The 15,339-nt window shown below is 48.2% G+C and overlaps 1 protein-coding gene across 1 annotated transcript in view; it reads left to right on the top strand.

The window, feature by feature from the left end:
- Positions 1-15,339, top strand: part of PDIA5 (protein disulfide isomerase family A member 5) — a 94,164-nt gene that overhangs the window by 66,797 nt on the left and 12,028 nt on the right. Inside the window, exons 12-13 of the mRNA XM_033211010.1 lie at positions 12,107-12,177; positions 12,681-12,841. Coding sequence (XP_033066901.1) covers positions 12,107-12,177; positions 12,681-12,841 — 232 coding nt within the window. The remainder of the gene's footprint in view (positions 1-12,106; positions 12,178-12,680; positions 12,842-15,339) is intronic.

Raw genomic sequence — 15,339 nt, 5'->3', positions numbered from 1 at the left:
TGCTGGGCGGGCAGAGTGAGAGGGATCAGGGCAAAAGCACGTGGTTAGCTTCCTGATGTGCCGCCCTTTAATGGTCCCGTCAGATGGTAATAGCTCTGGATTAATTCTCTTTCTACACACTCCTTCATTAGGAGCATGGTCTTTAGCCTAGGAAGGGATGGAATATACATGCTTTTTAGGGAGTTCAGAGCTCAGGACAGGTGAATTGAGAGCAGAGAGCTCGTAGCTGCCTGGCTTTGTACCTCGTGCCAGAGTGCTTCCGAGAACCCCCAGTGATCAAGAAACCACTTTTGCAGTGTTTGAGGGACCTGGAGTAAAGGACAAATGCCAAGAGGCCAGAGACCAGCAGTGTCATCCCGGGTTTCCTAAGTGCAGAAAGGGTGAATTCCGGAAATCACAGTGTTCCAGGTGTCAGTCCCAGGCCAAATACGGAGTGATTTGGAGACAGACCATTTTAGAACCTCACAGAAACAAACTGGGATCCATCTAACATAGCAGACCACAACTTCTACTCCAGATCGCTGAATGTGCTGCTTGGTTTGTTTCTTGGTGTAGGATTGCTGAGCTTGATGAATTAGCATGTCTTTCTTTTATCAAGACATTTGACAAAATGAGTGGCTCTTTTCCTGAGTGTGATGGGGGAGAATCAGACAGGATGGAGCTACCCTGAGGGGAAGCATCCCCTGAATACATTGTGACTGTGAATCTGGCCTGAGTCTGTCTGGGGGGTATGTACTTGTTTTTAATCAGCAACTTTGTTAACAATATAAAAAGGCATACTTTCACATTTGGCAGGGTTAGCCTTGGGAAAAAGCTAACCAGCTGACATATCAGGCCATGCATTGACATTTTGAAGCACCCCAACAAACCAAAATAGTGGGGTTCAAACTAAAAAGCTGAATTTGTTTTTTATGACTCTATGCTAATTATAAAAGTAATGCATATACATTTTGTCAAGCGATAATACAGGAAAGTATGGAGAAGAAAATTAAAATGCTTCCTCATACTGATTCCCAGAGAAGACCGTGGTCTTTCTTTGCAGTGTTGTTTGTTTGTTTGTTTTCTTTTCTTTCTTTCCTTTTTTGACACAAGGTCTCACCCTGTCACTCAGGCTGGAGTGCACTGGCACAAACACAGCTCACTGCAGCCTCAACCTCCTGGGCCCAGGTGATCTTCCCACCTCAGCCTCCTGTGTAGTTGGGACTACAGGTGCACACCACCACACCTGGATAATTTTTAAATTTTTTGTAGAGATGGGATCTCACTTTGTTGCCCAGGCTGGTCTGCATTGTTGCTTCTATGCTCATAGTAAGTATCCAGTCAATGTTAGTTTCTTTCCTGTATCCTGCTTAGAAAGGCCAGGAAGGGAAAAGGCCTTCAGCTTCCTCCTGATCTGTGCTGCCCCAAGGCGGTGCTCTCTGGCACCTGTGGGTTCCAGAGGCAAGTCACTTGGCTTCTCTGCCTGGAACTGATGGGATGCTTGTGAGGCCGCCCTGCTGGGCTCTTGGCAGGAAAGGCACACAGCACCCCTCCCTGTTCTGTGTTACCTGTCACTGTGAGTGATGAGCGACCTGGAGATGCCATGGGCCCTACTCCATTACCCTGTTGCCAGCACTCCCGCCACTCACTTCCCACCTCAGCCTCCCCCGTCTCCCCATTGTCTTCCTTCCCTTTGTCTCCCAGTGACAGCCCATTAGAAACCCTCCACAGACACTTCAGTGGCCTCTCCAACTGATGCCTAAGTTGTCACTAAATACATGAGCCCGAGGCAGCCACAGTGCTAGGCCCTTCATATGGGTGATCTCCATCCCGCCGCAGGCCACACTGTCCCCCAGGAGCTGGGCTAGGCCTCCTGGGCAGGACAGGCTGAGTGTGAGCAGAGGGCTCTGAGAGGGGCGTTTGTAGCACTGCCAGTGACAGAGCCTGGGCCCAAAGCCAGGAGCAGCCTCTCTTGCTAGCACTTGGCTTCCCCTTTGTAGCGAGGCTCCGTGCCTGACCTCCCTCTGGTCCTCACGGTGGGGCCTCACACGTAGCCCCAGGCCCAGTTTTCCCACCCTTTAGGCGACAGAGATGCTCTCTGCAAAGGGTGTGTCAGCAGGACACTGGCTGCTGCCACCCGTGGCACCTTTTGTTTTTCTGCAGCGTTCTGTATGAGAGAAGTCAGAGTGTGTGTGGCCATACTCATCTCCGCTTGTCACTGTTTTTTGTCTCTCTCTAGTAACTCCAGGCCTGCATTAGCAGGGGAAGGACAGGCTGCTGTGGGACCACCTGAATAGATATCATTTATGTGGGGATGTTCAGGGGGTGAAGGGGGGCATCCCAAAGAGGGGTGTTCCCGAGGAGCACCTTGTCTCTGCTAGGCCCGTGGACACCCATGCAGGTGCTGGGGATCCTGAGCACCCCCTGCCCTTCCTGTCCTCTGTGCTGCAGGGCCTGTGGGGGCCACATGGCTCTACCCTTGCCCACCCCCTGACTCATCAACCCATTTTCCTTGGTAACAGGTCTGAGATGGGATGTTTTCTTTGCCATAACTCGCCTCCAGCAGGTGTCTGCACTGCCTTCCAGGAGCCGGGCTGTTTCTGGCAGCAGGTCCCCATCAGACTCAAGATTTTCTGCTGCCATCTTTTTTTTTAAGCTTTTAACTTTATTTTTGTCTTATTCTCAAAGCAATATCTAACCTCTGTAGAAAACCTAGAAGGTACAGTAAAATAGAAATGATCAAGGAAAGAAACTACCTGTAATCCCATTTTTTTTTTTTTTTTTTTTTTTGAGGCGGAGTCTCGCTCTGTCGCCCAGACTGGAGTGCAGTGGCCAGATCTCAGCTCACTGCAAGCTCCGCCTCCCAGGTTCACGCCATTCTCCTGCCTCAGCCTCCCGAGTAGCTGGGACTACAGGTGCGCGCCACCTCGCCCGGCTAGTTTTTGTATTTTTAGTAGAGACGGGGTTTCACCGTGTTAGCCAGGATGGCCTCGATCTCCTGACCTTGTGATCCACCCGTCTCGGCCTCCCAAAGTGCTGGGATTACAGGCTTGAACCACCGCGCCCGGGCCCCATTATCCAGAGGTAACCACTTTTTTTTTTTTTTTTTACTCTTTTTGGCATCGTTCTTGCTATTGTCTTTCATTTATTTTTTCCCCTTGTTTTTAACTTTTATTTTTAAAATGAATATACCATAAAATTGACCTTGTTTTTTAATCACATGTATAGATTTGTGTAACTATCATGCCACTAAGTGCCTTCATGCTGTCATTTTACTTTATTCATTCATTTCTTTCTTTCTCTTTTTTCTTTTATTTTTTTAGAGATGGAGTCTCACTATGTTGCTCAGGCTGGCCTCAAACTCTTGGGCTTAAGTGATCCTTCCACTTCAGCCTCCTGAGTAGCTGGGACTACAGGCGCAGGCCACCACATCTGGCTAATTTTTCGGATTTATTTTTGTGGAGGTGGAGTCTCCCTGTGTTGCTCAGGCTGGTCTTGAACTCCTGGGCTCAAGTGATTCTCCTGCCTCGGCCTCCAAAGCATTTGGGATTACAGGCATGAGCCACTGCACTTGCCCACTTGTGTTTTCTAATTACACAAATAATTTAAGAATAATATTAACAGTATTCTTGTTATCAGCAGTGCAAGGTTCAAGGGATACATAAGAGTACAGTGTAGACAGTGAAAATCCCTCAGTTCCCACGCCGTGCCCCTTCTCAGGGCTGGTCACCACTCACAGTGGAGGGTGGATCCTTCCTTCTCCTTCTGCAGTGCTTCTACCTAAACAACAGGAGTTGGGTTTTTTGTGTTTGTTTTTAACATAAATAGCACCACTTTCTATCCATTTTTCTGTGATTTGCTTTTTTTAACTTGTCAATAGGCTTGAAGATATTTTCGCGTAAACGTAGATATTGGCACCTAAATCCACCTCAATCTTTTTAACCATTGAATAGTATTTTATAATTTGGATATGCCAGAAATTTTAAACCATTCCCCTATTGATAGGTTTTGTATTTATCTCCAGTTTTTCACTATTCAAACAACATAGTGGGCATTGGTAAACATATATAATTGGGAACATGTATAAATATTTGTGATTAATTCCTAAAAGTGAATTTCCCTGGCCCTGGGGTAAGTAAGCTTGAGCTTTGGTAGATGCTACCAAATTGCCCTACAGAAAGGTTTTCCCAACCCCAGCATGTGACAGAGCCTTTGTCCTCGCAGCCACGGATACTATCTGCCTTTTACATTTCTGCTAAGCTGGGCAAAAGAGCAACTTGTCTGCAGCTATCTGACCTCTCGGGAAGCTGGATATCTTTTCATATGATAATCAGCTTTTCATGTTTCTTCCATGGACCACCTATTCATACGCTTTGCCCATTTTTCTGCTAGGTCTTTTTATTTATTTGTCTTTTTATTCTTGACCTAGAACTCTACAATTATAGATATTAATCTTTATCTGTTTTCTGTGTTTTCCGTGTTCCGACAGTCTATTTCTTGCTCTAACTTTGTTTATGGTGCCTTTCATTGTACAAAGCTTTACATCCTTTTTAGCTAAATAACAGCTATTATATTTATTGGTCACTGATCACACTTACTATGGATCAGGCATTGTTCTAGTACTTTCCATATTTTAACTCATTTAGCCTTCATTAAAAAATTCTGTGAATTTGATGTCATGATTAATTATTCTCATTTTATAAGTAAGGAAGGGGAGACACCAAGAGGTCAAGAAACATTCCAAAGGTCGCATAGCCAAAAAGTGCAGCCAGGATGAAATCCCAGGCTGTCCCAGAGGCCACAGCCTAACACTGAACCATTCTGCAAGTCTGCCTTCTCCCATCCTGACCTCTGGGGTTTGTGGGTTTTTTAGGAAATTCTCCCTTAGGATATAAAAATAGTGCCCTATATTTTGTTATAATGTTTTTATTTTTTCATTTCTTTCTTTAATTCATCTCTATTTTTCATTTGTTTGTTGTGCCAGGTGGGAGGAAGGGATCTGATTTTCTTTCTTTCTTTTTTTTTTTAGACAGGGTCTCACTCTGGTCACCCAGGCTGGAATGCAGTGGCATGATCATAGCTCACTGCAATTTCAAACTCCTGGGTTCAAGTGATCCTCCTGCCTCAGCCTCCTAAGTAGCTAGGACTACAGGCACACACTACCAAGCCTGGCTAATGTTTTAAATTTTTTATAGCAGTGGAATTTCACTGTATTGCCCAAGTTGGTCTCAAACTCCTGGCCTCAAGCAATCTTCCTGCCTTGACCTCCCAAAGTTCTAGGATTATAAGCATGAGCCATTGCATCTGGCCCTAATTTTATTTATTTAAGTCTTTCATATGCATCTTTTTCCTTTACATTTTCCCCTTAACATTATCTTATAGGCATTTTCATATGTTACTAAAAGTGTTTTTTTTGTACATGCTTTTTGTGGCCACATAATATTCCATTGTATAATATGATGACACTGTAAATTAGTTAACCAGCATTATAATATTGAAGGTTTGAGTTGTTGACCATATTTCCCATTATAAATCATGCTGCAAAGAACATTTTAATGCATAAATATTTGTCTACATGTCAGATTATTTCCTTAGGATAGAAACCTGGAAGTAACATTTTAAAAGCTTGTTTATCCACATTTTGCACTAACGTAAAGGAAAAAACAAACTCTTTGCATAAAAGGAGGGGCCATGTGATGAATAGAGGCATCTGTGAGTGTGTGAGTCTTCCCCAAGATGCCTGTAACTGTCAAGGAGTCCACTTTGGTGCTTATGCATTTGGAAGCCTTAAAAGAGCTCTGAGGTCTCTGTAGGCCCGTCCGTGTCCGTATTTCTGCTGGCATTTGTAGGAAACCCTCCCTCCCTGGCATGCCCCAAGCCAAATTCCAAGCAAGGCAGGAAGCAGGCTCTTCTAGAGGCCCAAGTACTACCCCAGTACCCTGGCTACCAGGGAGCTTTACAGATTAATCTAGTCCCCTGGGAAATTCTGGTTCTAGCATCCAGGAAAGCCCTGTAGCTGGTCTGTAATAAAATCATAAGAATAATTGAATTGAATGAAATGCAGAGGAATCCGAGGGCTTGGGGTCGACAGGAGGCCAACATTCCCACAGCCAGAAAAGAGCATGATCAAGGAGTTGATGTGCAGACCTCTATGCCAGATCATGGAAATCAGAGTAAGTGCACTTACACAGATGATAAAAGCCCAACAAGGAAGTTTAGCAATAAAACTTAATGGCCCCTCAAATCACAATCAGGACACGGAATGCAGTGGGCCAGAGTCCCGCTCCCCACGTGTAACCCTCCTCCTCCAGCTGTCCCACAGCCAGAGACATCATGAAGGCCAGGCCCAGGGGGCTGGTGCTCAGGTCATGGCCAGCTCTATCCATCACCCGCGGCTCCCCAAGACAGGAGGGTGTCAGGGAGGGAGGTGTTTGCTCAGCCAGACCTTTCTCCTCCTCTGGGCCTGGCCAGGTTCCTCATCTTAAACTCTGTTTGCAGAAGTTTATTGCTTAGCCTTAGTGTCTTATTCAGGGTCAGAGGGAATTGGTGCTAGATTTGAAAACCATAACGATATCAAGAGAATTCTAGGGTATGTATGGGAAACTTTAGAACAGCATCCTTAGATATTAGAGATTTGGGGAGACATTTTTCTCCTAGTGAGGTGCAGAGGAGGTGCAGTGGTAAGGGGAGGAGAGGGGATGTGCACAGTAAATGGTTTGGTTGCCAGTTTTGCTCATTAGAGGTGTTTAGTCATATTAAAAACTATTTGAGTGCAAGTCATGACCCTTGCCCATAAAGAATTTAGTCCTGCCAAACCTTGTGTGCACAGGTGTAAACCTAACAACCTAACAAGTCATGAGGCTAAGTCATTCAGAAAGTGTGTGGAGCAGCGTGGGCAATATCAGGAATACAGTGGCCAACTAGACAAGACAGCTGAGCCCCTGCCTGCACATACGGAGCCTCCATTCCAGTTGAGGGGATGGGCAGGGAACAAGTGAGCAGATTACTTCAGCTGCTTTGAGTACAATTAAGAAAACAAAACAGGTTATTGGGAGAAAGCATGATAGCGTGAGGCGCCTTTGGGATAGGTGGTCAGGGAGGGTCTCCTAGAAGGTGAAATTTGAGTGGAAGCCTGAGTGGCTGATGTAAAGGGGTGAGCCACACATGGGAAAGAACATGTTGCAGGGCCCTGGGGTAGAAATGAGCTTGGCGTGATTGCAGAAGAGAAGGAGAGCCAGAGGCTGTGGTAGGAGTGACCTGAGTTGAGGGTGAAGGTAGGCAGGACTCAGACTGTGTGGGGTCTGTAGCCATAGTAAGTTTGGATTTGAATCTACCTGTGATAGGAAGCCACTGGGAAGTTTTAAGCAAAGGGATTTGATATGATTGATGTTTTGAAAATATACCCCGGCTGCCCTTAAATAACAGAAGATAGCAGTATCACAGTCACAAAGCAACACAAAATTAAATGCCATAGAAATACCTGAATAAGAAGTATTTTGTAATTAGAAGAGAAACAGATCATTTGATGGGGCTACAGTGAACTGGGAAGACTCCAAGCAGGGGCCAGAACCAAGGCAGGATTGCGAAGGGTTGTCCAGGGTAGATGCTGCCTGTGGAGAGGTCCCATCCATCAGGGCAGGGGCTGGGAGGAAGAGGGGCAGGTGGTGATGGCCCTGGGGGATTTGTCACTTCGTCTTCCAGAGCCACAATGTCTGGCACTGTAAAACGGACCTACTGAGCTGTGTCACGTGTCTGGTGGGGCTGCTGCAATACAGTGTGGAAGCCCAGCACAGATTGCGAGTGCTTTCCTTATAGAGGTGGGGAATTCTGGGAGCTGAGGCCCAGTTCAGGAGACAGCCACGTGTGTGAGCTGCAGAAACTGGTTTCCTGGTATCGACCTCAGCTGGCTTCCCATGTTTGTGGCAAACGTTGCAAGGTGGTCACGGCTTCTCTTCCCAGTGAGCCAGTTCTCAGACTCAGCCTCTGTCTCAGGCCCACTGCTGATGGAAGCTGGCAGGTGGAATGAAACCCGCTTGCCACCCTAGCAGGGCAGTGGCGTCAAAGGCCAGGAGCCTGATAAAGGGATGAAGGAACTCCCTACCGGCACACAGTGAATTCTCATCTTCAGGAGTCCTGCCACATCAGCTGGGTCACTTTCGAAAGAAACAGTGATTCTCAGTGAATGGCAATGGCTAGCTTTTCTTTGTCTTCCCTCCCCCGACTCCTACTGCGGTCCCACTGTCCACCTTGACCGTGGGCCCTGCCAGCAGCTGGCCTGACAGCACCATCCATATCATGGAGGGTATGGTGAGAGTGGTCAAGGGAGCCTCTCTTCCCTACCTCTCCCAACTCCCACGGAGGCCACCCAGGGCCTCACGCCTGTATTTCCTGAGGCCTCCCTGTGTGTCCTCCACTATGTGCTGCTGGGCTGAGTCAGTCTGTCTCAGGGCAGTGGACCTTTGAGGACTTTGCAGGGACCACTCACATCTCTCCAGAGCAGGTTGAACTCTCACTCACAGCCGCAGGCGAGTCTCTGAGCTTCCTTCTCCTGCAGTTTGTTCATGCAGGGTGAGCTCCTCACTCTGCCCCAGTCAGAGGAGGTCAGCCTGAGAGCAGGAGAATGAGGGGCCCACCTTGGACAGGTGCAGGGAGCAGCAGCCTGGGGGTGCCCCAGGGGCAGGGAGATCCCTTTAAGAGCTATAGAATTTTTTCATCCTGACCATGGCCCCAAAGGATGGTTTACTCCACTCTATTTTAGTGAAAAGCAAAAAAAAATTTTTAATCTTAATATACCTCATATTAAGTCAGTAGTCCGTGTTCTTCCACTTCCCCTCCCAATGGAAAGTGATTGGCTTGGAGTTTGGTGGCCTCCCTTTGTCCTGGCTCCTAACCCCAGTACTGAGGATCCTGCTGGAATTATACATACGTGTGGAGTATATGTATCAGTGTGGGGAAGGAGAAGAGAGGGTTTTGTGACAGTCTTAAGAATGTGACTGCCCAGGAGGCTCAGACTCCTGCCCCAGCTCTCCCTGGTCCCTCTTGAAGTTCTTCCTCCTCTCACTGCTGAGGTGGGGGCCACTGCCTAGAGGGAGGGACCTGCCTGCTGTCCCCCATTGGATCACGGGCTGTACGTGTCACATTGGGAGCAGGCTCAGAGAAATACAAGTAGCACTGCATGCTTTTGTTTCAGGTGCATCCTATTAAATGGGCTTTTGTGGTTGCCCCTGGGAATCTGCATGTAATCGGTGTGTAAAATTGTTTCTGTGGGGAAAACAGCCAACTTAACAAAACAACCCTTTTGTAACTGGATTATTTAGGCAACACATGGCTTGTGATGATGCTAATGTTCATTTCTGGAAAGTGATATTCTTGTCATTCAAATTAATGATGACCTTGATACCTCTACAGCTCACGATAGGGGGGTTCCCAAGTGGGGTCTAGTCAGACTGTAAACTCCCAATGTCGTCTAACCCTGTGTGCATTTTTCTGGAAGAAGGGTTTACCACTTTCATCATGATCTCCATAGTGTCTGACTGCAGGGGACATTAAGAACATCTGCTGTGGAGAACCAGGCCAGGAACAGCCAAGCTGCGCTGCCCAGCCCAGGGGCAGCCTCTAGGGGGCTGAGCTCAGCAGTCCCAGAGAAGCCCTTAGGAACACTTTTGGGGCTGTGTGCCTTGCTCAGCCCTGGCAGCGGAGTTCTGCACTGCTGAATTGGGCATGGGGACATCCTTGTTTCTCTGAGGCTGCCTCTGCCCTCCTGATTGGGACCTCTGTCCTCTGCCTCTAACTTGCCCCCATGTGTCCTTTCATCTGCCACCTCCAGGAGGTCTTCTCAAGCCCCTGGTCACCCCAGGAGTTGTCTACTAATTATTTAATTAGGTCTCTTCATTGCTGACCAGTAAATATCATGTATCTATTAAATGATGATCCTTTTACTTCATGGGGAGGTAGAAGGTAAAAAAATCCTCAAGTCCCACCTTTAGAGTCACCATCTGGGGCCGGGCATGGTGGCTCACGCCTGTAATCCCAGCACTTTGGGAGGCTGAGGCAGGTGGATCACGAGGTCAGGAGATCGAGACCATCCTGGCTAACACAGTGAAACCCCGTCTCTACTAAAAAAATACAAAAAACTAGCCAGGCGTGATGGCGGGCGCCTGTAGTCCCAGCTACTCAGGAGGCTGAGGCGGGAGAATTGCTTGAACCCAGGAGGCGGAGGTTGCAATAAGCTGAGATCGCGCCACTGTACGCCAGCCTGGGCGACAGACCGAGTCTCCATCTCAAAAAGAAAACAAAAAACAAAAAAACAGAGTCGCTGGTACCTAGAGCCCAGCGTGATGAGTGTGTAGTGTGGGTGCAATATGTAATAAGGCTAAAAGCAGCTGCCGGCTCCCCCAGGGCTGCCAGGGCAGGTGAGGAGTGCTCTTCCTCTGGTTCATCCCTTGAAGACATCATGTGTGCCACTGTATTCCCCTCTGGACCAAAGACCATGGTCCTCTCTGTCATTATGCTGGAAGATTCTAAGGGCTAATGCCTTTTCTACCCTTTCTTCTGCATCATAGCCCAACAGGAGTAGGGAGCTTCCTAGATAATGGCAGCAGAGATGCCTGTATACCCAGCAGTTCCTCCTCTTCTTGTTGTGGAGCCTCCCAGTTGAGGGTTAGCAGCGTCTCTCTTCTTGGATCCACCTGGGAAGAACAGACATGTTGGTGTGGCTCAGAACTGTAGTCACTCCCTTGGCTGCATTCCATGAGGGTCAGGGCCCTTGACCAAGTCATGTCTCCAGTGCTCTGTCCAGAGGAGGAGCTTGACAACACTGCCTGGGAGCTCGAGGGTCGGTTTGGTTTTCTGTTATCAGTTAAGTGGGGAGTAGCACTCCAGGGTCCCTTGTCCCTGAGAGGGACAGGGTGAGGATGAGCTGAGGAAGCCAGGTACAGGCAGGAGTGGAGTGGAGAGATTAAGAATGAGACAGGTTCATGTCTCACCTGGAGCTGAGTTCTGCAGAAATGGCCTTGGAGGAGGAGACAGGAGCTTTCATCCCTGCCGTGTGCTCAGCTGGAGGCAGGAAAGCCGATTCCATAGCTCAGTGGGAGTTCTCCTCTGATTATACTGTTTGACTTTCTGTCTTCCTTTCTTCTTGTCTTTCTTTTTCCTAACAATCAGTAGTAGAATTACAGCGTTCTCAGCTCCCACACAGTTGCACACCCCTGAGAAGGTTGAGTCACGACCTGTCATCCACTGATCCTGGTTAATGCATGGTCCCCGCACAGCCGGGCTCACCTTCTGAGCAGCCCCCAGCCTGAGCCAGTCTGCAGACCCCTCACCTCCCAGTCCCTTCAGCATCAGAGGCCAGAAAGTACTCTTTCTATTAAAATGAAAACAGTGTACAAATGTCGAGGTCTGTCATCTACACGAAGTGCTTAATTTCTTTTTAATGCATCAAATTTTATTAATTGTGACATCTTACTGTGTTCATGTGGCTGTAAGAAAAGGACGGAGCAGTTTCTATCCCAAGAAAATCCCATCATGTCATGTGGGGACAATTGGAATGTAATTATGTCCCATACTCATGCTTCTGTGAATTTTTATGCCCAGCTCAAGGCCTCAGACTGCCTTCTGTCCAGAGAAGATGATGATGGTCATCACAGCATAGTGCCACAACCTACACGCTGCCTGCAGCTGGGGCCTCCCACCAGATCCGTTGGGTTTTCAACCCAGCTCTGTGAGCCACAGCTATGTATACAGCCCTGGGCAGTCACCTGCCCTCTTGGTGCCTCAACGGTCTAATCTATAGAATGGAGATAATGTCAGTTTCTACTCTGTGGGGTGGTTATGAGGCTGTAAAGCACTGGTCAGTACCTGGCACACCAGGGCTACATACACGTTGCCCATATTCTTTATGTAGTTGTTTTATTTTTGTGTCCGGAGTACCTTCCCAATACCCCAACCCACTTCTGGTGGATTAAGCAAAATACTTCTTTTCTTTGAGCTGGTGCTGCTGCTGCTTTTCTCCCAGGTCCCCCCAGTGTCTGGGAACGGGACTGAGTTGCCTTACACAGGCGGCGCAGGGGAGCATACCAAGGGCCTCTGTGCCATAAGAATGGTTTCTCTTGATCTCTCCCCACAGGGTGTGGCCACTGTAAGAAAATGAAGCCAGAGTTTGAGAAGGCAGCAGAAGCCCTCCATGGAGAAGCGGATGTAAGCTTCCTTTCCTTCCCCTCACCGTTCTCTTTGAAAGAATCATTGACAGGTGGAATCATTATGACTTTGCCCTACAAGCCCTGCTGCAGCTCCCCTGGTCCCTGGAGGCAAGCAGTACCTCTGTGTGCCCAAGTAGAACACCTTAGACAGATGGGATCCTAGAGGAGGGCAGAAGGACTGTTGGGCCATGTTCCCGTGCCCGTCCGGGTGACCTCTACCTGCTCCCTCTCTTCTCTGGGACCCTGGCTAATGGGAACAGGTGCCAATCTACTCAATGTGGCTGGTGGGGCAGATTCAAAAGCCTCATCTCAGCTCCTAAATGAGAAATAGCCATGCCAGTGTTCAGTTGTTCCCTGGGATATGGGAGCCCATTGGGCTAGCCACCCCAGTTAAATTCCGGCAGGTCCAGGATGGGCTGTGGGGGCAGTGTCTGGGCTCCTGTGTTCCACCAGCACCGCGTCTGAGGCTGTAATGCATGGTTGGCCTTTCCCCCATCCCAGAGCTCTGGTGTCCTTGCAGCTGTCGATGCCACTGTCAACAAGGCCCTGGCAGAAAGATTCCACATCTCAGAGTTTCCTACATTGAAGTATTTTAAGAATGGAGAGAAATATGCAGTGCCCGTGCTCAGGACAAAGAAGAAGTTTCTCGAGTGGATGCAAAAGTAAGTGTTACGATCTCAATAGCACATCCTAACTGCCGGCTGGTGGCCCCTGGAGACCACCTTGAGGTGGTGAAGTAAACTTTATGGTCAATGTCCTGGGCTCAGGCCCACAGGAGTCAAGATGGATCTGACTTCTCAACCCTAAAGCCACCCTTTATGTGCTGATCACGTGTCCTGATCAGCAGGTCACTGCTGACAGTCCTTCTGGACACAGCTTCATCGACACACTAAACCGTGTGTTGCTTTTTCTCTCTCTCAGCCTCCTTAGGCCCAGGTCTCATTGTCTGCATTTTATTCCAGTCCCCTTGAATAAATGAAGGAGACACAGCTCTTCATAGCCAGAGCTAGACTCATTTCATCCAGGTTTACTAGTGGTTGGCCGGGCCTCCGGTAGTGTCCACGGGGCAGACCGTGGTGGTTTGCAGCTGAGGATAAAGATTTTGAAGAGCCCCCTCAGCCTGTGTATTAGTTTGCTAGTGTTGCCATAAAAAAGTAACAGACCAGACGGCTCAACGATATAATATAACAATATAACAGAAGTTTATTTTCTTACAATTTTGTTTTGTTTTGTTTTGTTTTGAGACAGTCTCACTCAGTCACCCAAGCTGAAGGCACAATCTCGGCTCACTGCAGCCTCCACCTCCCAGGTTCAAGCGATTCTCCTGCCTTAGCCTCCCAGGTAGCTGGGATTACAGGCGCATGCCATCATGCCTGGCTAATTTTTTGTATTTTTAGTAGAGACAGGTTTCACCATGTTGCCCAGGCTGGTCTCGAACTCCTAAGCTCAAGTGATCCACCCGCCTCAGCCTCCCAAAGTGCCAGGATTACAGGCATGAGCCACTGTGTGCAGCCTATTTTCTTACAATTTTGGAGGCTAGAAATCAGAGATCAAGATGTTGGCAGGGTTGGTTTCTTCTGAGGCCCCTCCCCTTGGCCATCTGCCTGTGACTTCCCATGGCCACCCCTCTATATGTATCTGTGACCTAATCTGCTCTTCTTATAAGGACACCAGTCATGTTGGATGAGAGCACACCCTAATGACCTCATCTTAACTGAATTATCCCTTTAAAGGGATAATTTATCTCTAGATATAGTCACATTCTGAGATAATGGGGGTTAGGACCTCAACATATGAATTACAGGGGGACACAGTTGAACCTATATGGTCTGAGCTACTTTGTTAGGACATTGGTCAAATATGAGGTGTTTATTTAAAGCACAGACTCTGAGACTCTGATTCAAGAGGTGTGAATGGGAACCTCAGCCATGGTGTTCTGAGAAACACCAGCTTGTGGAATGGCAGCAAAGTTGCCACTAGATTCAGGTGAGGCCTCTGGTAAGAGGTGAATGGACTGGTAAGATCCTGGCCTCAGCTTCTCCCACTTTGTCCTTCTCGTCCACTGGAAGGATTTGGAAAGTAGCCAGGCCTTTGTCTTAGGGACCAGAGGAAAACGATGGTTTGCCTCTGAAACGGACAAGGTGCTCACCCGTCAAGGCCTTCTAGTGTCTGAAGCAAGTGGCTTGTTCACATCCACTTTTCCAGCCTTGCTTTGGTGCCAGGGCTGGTTCACTGGAAAGGACTGGGTGGGGCAGGGGATCTGGCCAGGTCCCTGTGATGCTTGGACTTGTGGTTAGAGAGCCGAGGGAATCCAGAGTGTCGATCATCACTAATCAGTGCTCCAGAGTCCTGGACACAAACAGCGAGCATGAGGGGCCTCTCCCCTTTCTGTGTGCCGTTGCTGCTACTGAGAGCCTGGAAAGCACTCAGGCTAAGTGCTTTCAGGTTTAAGTACTTTCTGAAGCGTTTTTAGGTCAAGAGCATGGGCTTTGGAGTCTGAGAGACCTGGGCTCAGATCGTGACATTGAGCCATTTCTTTGACGCCTCTAAGCCCCAGCTTCCCATCTGTAAGATGGACACAGTAATTTCCCCATAGACTTGTCTAGGGAATTAAATGATGAATTAAAAAGGGGAGTTGGGTTATAGAGAGGGGAGCAGGGGAGCAAAGGCTATTGCAAGGCCCTCGAGATCCATCCTTGCATGAGGCAGAGTGGAAGGACCCAGTGGACAGCAAGAGACTGAGAAGCAATAATATTTATCCAACACCTGGCATTTATTAGAGCATCTAGGCTCTCAGTAAATATCAGTTCCTTGACTGAGTAGATGCTTTACATATATTCTGTGCTCTTCATAAAGATCCTACTGTCCTCATTTAACAGAAAATAAAATGGAGACTCAGAGGGGTTTAGTAACTTACCTAAGGTTGCACAGCTGGTAAGGTTGCACAGCTGAACTTGAACTCAGGCCCGCCTCACTCCTTGGCCCATGCTCTCCACCAGAACAAAGGCTGAGAAGCAGAAAATAATGAACGATAATGTAGGGTCCTAGAGGGGCCAGGAAGGAGGGGCCTGGGAGCCCAAGTGGAGATGGCTCTATGCCCTTGTCAAGGAGTTCATGGCCCACAACTGGGGGGCTGCCCTGCCCTAAAATGGGGTCAAGT

The sequence above is a fragment of the Trachypithecus francoisi genome, unplaced genomic scaffold (genome assembly GCF_009764315.1).
Source record: "Trachypithecus francoisi isolate TF-2019V2 unplaced genomic scaffold, Tfra_2.0 Lachesis_group0, whole genome shotgun sequence".
Lineage (NCBI taxonomy): Eukaryota > Metazoa > Chordata > Mammalia > Primates > Cercopithecidae > Trachypithecus > Trachypithecus francoisi.
This window is presented reverse-complemented; position numbering and strand designations above follow the sequence as displayed.